This window comes from Salvelinus fontinalis, chromosome 7 (genome assembly GCF_029448725.1).
Source record: "Salvelinus fontinalis isolate EN_2023a chromosome 7, ASM2944872v1, whole genome shotgun sequence".
NCBI lineage: Eukaryota > Metazoa > Chordata > Actinopteri > Salmoniformes > Salmonidae > Salvelinus > Salvelinus fontinalis.
In genome coordinates, this window is record NC_074671.1 from 3100237 (window position 1) to 3105236 (window position 5000).

Sequence of the window (5000 nt, forward strand, 5' to 3'; positions counted from 1 at the left end):
CAGGAGTACAGGGCAACACAGACCAGGAGTACAGGGCAACATAGACCAGGAGTACAGGGCAACACAGACCAGGAGTACAGGGCAACACAGACCAGGAGTACAGGGCAACACAGACCAGGAGTACAGGGCAACACAGACCAGGAGTACAGGGCAACACAGACCAGGAGTACAGGGCAACACAGACCAGGAGTACAGGGCAACACAGACCAGGAGTACAGGGCAACACAGACCAGGAGTACAGGGCAACACAGACCAGGAGTACAGGGCAACACAGACCAGGAGTACAGGGCAACACAGACCAGGAGTACAGGGCAACACAGACCAGGAGTACAGGGCAACACAGACCAGGAGTACAGGGCAACACAGACCAGGAGTACAGGGCAACACAGACCAGGAGTACAGGGCAACACAGACCAGGAGTACAGGGCAACACAGACCAGGAATACAGGGCAACACAGACCAGGAGTACAGGGCAACACAGACCAGGAGTACAGGGCAACACAGACCAGGAGTACAGGGCAACACAGACCAGGAGTACAGGGCAACACAGACCAGGAGTACAGGGCAACACAGACCAGGAGTACAGGGCAACACAGACCAGGAGTACAGGGCAACACAGACCAGGAGTACAGGGCAACACAGACCAGGAGTACAGGGCAACACAGTCCAGGAGTACAGGGCAACACAGACCAGGAGTACAGGGCAACACAGACCAGGAGTACAGGGCAACACAGACCAGGAGTACAGGGCAACACAGACCAGGAGTACAGGGCTACACAGACCAGGAGTACAGGGCTACACAGACCAGGAGTACAGGGCAACACAGACCAGGAGTACAGGGCAACACAGACCAGGAGTACAGGGCAACACAGACCAGGAGTACAGGGCAACACAGACCAGGAGTACAGGGCAACACAGACCAGGAGTACAGGGCAACACAGACCAGGAGTACAGGGCAACACAGACCAGGAGTACAGGGCAACACATACAGGGCAAAACAGACCAGGAGTACAGGGCAATACAGACCAGGAGTACAGGGCAACACATACAGGGCAACACAGACCAGGAGTACAGGGCAACACAGACCAGGAGTACAGGGCAACACAGACCAGGAGTACAGGGCAAAACAGACCAGGAGTACAGGGCAAAACAGACCAGGAGTACAGGGCAACACAGACCAGGAGTACAGGGCAACACAGACCAGGAGTACAGGGCAACACATACAGGGCAAAACAGACCAGGAGTACAGGGCAACACAGACAGGGCAAAACAGACCAGGAGTACAGGGCTACACAGACCAGGAGTACAGGGCAAGACAGACCAGGAGTACAGGGCAAAACAGACCAGGAGTACAGGGCAACACAGACCAGGAGTACAGGGCAACACAGACCAGGAGTACAGGGCAACACATACAGGGCAAAACAGACCAGGAGTACAGGGCAACACAGACCAGGAGTACAGGGCAACACAGACCAGGAGTACAGGGCAACACAGACCAGGAGTACAGGGCAACACATACAGGGCAAAACAGACCAGGAGTACAGGGCAACACAGACCAGGAGTACAGGGCAACACAGACCAGGAGTACAGGGCTACACAGACCAGGAGTACAGGGCAACACAGACCAGGAATACAGGGCAACACAGACCAGGAGTACAGGGCAACACAGACCAGGAGTACAGGGCAACACAGACAGGGCAACACAGACCAGGAGTACAGGGCAACACAGACCACGAATACAGGGCAACACATACAGGGCAACACAGACCAGGAATACAGGGCAAAGTGATAACCCATTCATGTTTATAGACTTGCTGCCAGTCCAATCTGTCTCCAATAAATATTTAAACTTAACGGGACATTGTAACCACATAGGAGTTACATTGGTACAGCATTCTTACTCACGGGTGCAACAAATGCAGCAAGGCACGCCTGAAAATATGTTAATGATAAAAAAAAAAAACATTACCATGCACTCACTAGTGGTGAAAAGGCTTCCGCTGCTCCAAAGAGACGGTATGGTACTTTCATTCTGTGGGGTGGAATTACAGTAGGCCTACCATCCGAAATACAGGGATTTTCCCACAATGCACTAACATTTACAATAAGCTGCAGCAAACAGTTCTATTTTCTTTTACTGTTGATTACAAATGACAGTTTTCCAATACAGTACATGTCAAGTATGATAATAAGTACAGGTAGAGGACAGCTTGTGTTTTAAAGTACAGGGACCTTCAATCTCAACAAAACCATAACCAAACCACTAAAATCCTGAAAATGATCATCAATTATCTTTTTATTCAATGTAACACTTTGAACTATTGCATACAACAGTAGAGCTGTCCTAAAGGAACTCAGCTGGTTAATTTGGGCTGTCCTAAAGGAACTCAGCTGGTTCATTGGGCTGTCCTAAAGGAACACAGCTGGTTCATTGGGCTGTCCTAAAGGACCTCAGCTGGTTCATTGGGCTGTCCTAAAGGAACTCAGCTGGTTAATTTGGGCTGTCCTAAAGGAACTCAGCTGGTTCATTGGGCTGTCCTAAAGGAACACAGCTGGTTCATTGGGCTGTCCTAAAGGACCTCAGCTGGTTCATTGGGCTGTCCTAATGGAACTCAGCTGGTTAATTTGGGCTGTCCTAAAGGAACTCAGCTGGTTCATTGGGCTGTCCTAAAGGAACTCAGATGTTTAATTTGGGCTGTCCTAAAGGAACTCAGCTGGTTCATTGGGCTGTCCTAAAGGAACTCAGCTGGTTCATTGGGCTGTCCTAAAGGAACTCAGCTGGTTCATTGGGCTGTCCTAAAGGAACTCAGCTGGTTCATTGGGTCTGTCCTAAAGGAACTCAGCTGGTTCATTGGGCTGTCCTACAGGAACTCAGCTTGTTCATTGGGCTGTCCTACAGGAACTCAGCTGGTTCATTGGGCTGTCCTAAAGGAACTCAGTTGGTTCATTGGGCTGTCCTAAAGGAACTCAGTTGGTTCATTGGGCTGTCCTAAAGGAACTCAGCTGGTTCATTGGGCTGTCCTAAAGGAACTCAGCTGGTTCATTGGGCTGTCCTACAGGAACTCAGCTGTTCATTGGGCTGTCCTAAAGGAACTCAGCTGGTTCATTGGGCTGTCCTAAAGGAACTCAGCTGGTTCATTGGGCTGTCCTACAGGAACTCAGCTGTTCATTGGGTTGTCCTAAAGGAACTCAGCTGGTTCATTGGGTTGTCCTAAAGGAACTCAGCTGGTTTATTGGGCTGTCCTAAAGGAACTCAGCTGGTTCATTGGGCTGTCCTAAAGGAACTCAGCTGGTTCATTGGGCTGTCCTAAAGGAACTCAGCTGGTTCATTGGGCTGTCCTAAAGGAACTCAGCTGGTTCATTGGGCTGTCCTAAAGGAACTCAGCTGGTTCATTGGGCTGTCCTAAAGGACCTCAGCTGGTTCATTGGGCTGTCCTAAAGGAACTCAGCTGGTTCATTGGGCTGTCCTAAAGGAACTCAGCTGGTTCATTGGGCTGTCCTACAGGAACTCAGCTGGTTCATTGGGCTGTCCTAAAGTAACTCAGCTGGTTCATTGGGCTGTCCTACAGGAACTCAGCTGGTTCATTGGGCTGTCCTAAAGGAACTCAGCTGGTTCATTGGGCTGTCCTACAGGAACTCAGCTGGTTCATTGGGCTGTCCTAAAGTAACTCAGCTGGTTCATTGGGCTGTCCTACAGGAACTCAGCTGGTTCATTGGGCTGTCCTAAAGGAACTCAGCTGGTTAATTTGGGCTGTCCTAAAGGAACTCAGATGTTTAATTTGGGCTGTCCTAAAGGAACTCAGATGTTTAATTTGGGCTGTCCTAAAGGAACTCAGATGTTTAATTTGGGCTGTCCTACAGGAACTCAGCTGGTTAATACAATAGGCAATACACTATAAGCCAGTATGGTTTTATATGGCCACGCGTCACCACCAAAAATAAAGCAGCGGTTTTAGTTTATGCCTTTGGGTTTTCTGGAGCCAACGCCTAACTCATGTTCCCTTATTTCAGGTGAGAAGCCCTTCAAATGTGAGTTTGACGGCTGTGACCGACGTTTCGCCAACAGCAGTGACCGGAAGAAGCACTCCCACGTGCACACCAGCGATAAGCCCTACAACTGCAAAGTGAGAGGCTGTGACAAATCCTACACACACCCCAGCTCGCTCCGAAAACACATGAAAGTCCACTGCAAGTCTCCACCACCGAGCTCTGGCTACGAGTCATCAACCCCGTCATTGGTGTCCCCATCATCGGACTTAGGCCGAGAGCCAGGGTCCTCGTCGCTCTCGGAACCAGCAGCCTCGTGCCAGCCCGCCAATTTAAGAGAGTGGTACGTCTGTCATAGTTCGGGTGCCAGCGGCACTCAGACACCCCCCAGCGGCCCCCCCAGCCCTGATCCCGGGGATGAGGCACTCTACAGACACCCAGAGCCAAGGGACGCGTTCTAAACAAAATTGGCCCATAAAATAATTAAAAACATTTGAAAGATATTTTCTAATATGCCCATGGTCTCAAAAAATCAACATATCGAGAAGGTCTATTTTCTAAGGCCCAAATAATTCAATGCACTGGCATATCGACAAAATAAGAAACTGCCAAATTGTAGTTTTGTGATCGCTTTCTTATCCCTGTGGATGAGTATGAACAAGTATTCTGTACATTTGTTCAAGTGTCTCGTACTGGTTAATTGTATGTTTGTATGTTGTTGTATTATTTTTTAAATCGAGTTTTGAATTCAATATCTTTTTAATTTATTTTTTGAATCTGACATGAACATTTTTTGTATTAACGAACCAAAGTGTTTCAATATGAAAAATAAATGAATGTACATTTGTAAATTGCTAAAATGCAACGTGTAAGTGTTAACAGTAATGTTGTAATCTTTGATCTTTCAGCTATTGGAATTGTTTGCTACTTTTATTTGTATAAATTAAATAATTGAGAAGTTTTGAGTTTCATACAGACATATTTTCTCCTATTGATTGTTTTCATATAGTCTA

General features: G+C 48.2%; 1 protein-coding gene across 2 annotated transcripts in view; it reads left to right on the plus strand.

The window, feature by feature from the left end:
• zic4 (zic family member 4) overlaps positions 1-5000 on the plus strand; it is a 13743-nt gene that overhangs the window by 8566 nt on the left and 177 nt on the right. For both annotated transcript variants that reach the window (XM_055928172.1, XM_055928171.1), the window contains one exon: positions 4012-5000. This exon is cut by the window's right edge and continues 177 nt beyond it. In XM_055928172.1, coding sequence (XP_055784147.1) covers positions 4012-4448 — 437 coding nt within the window. In that variant the 3' untranslated portion in view covers positions 4449-5000. The remainder of the gene's footprint in view (positions 1-4011) is intronic.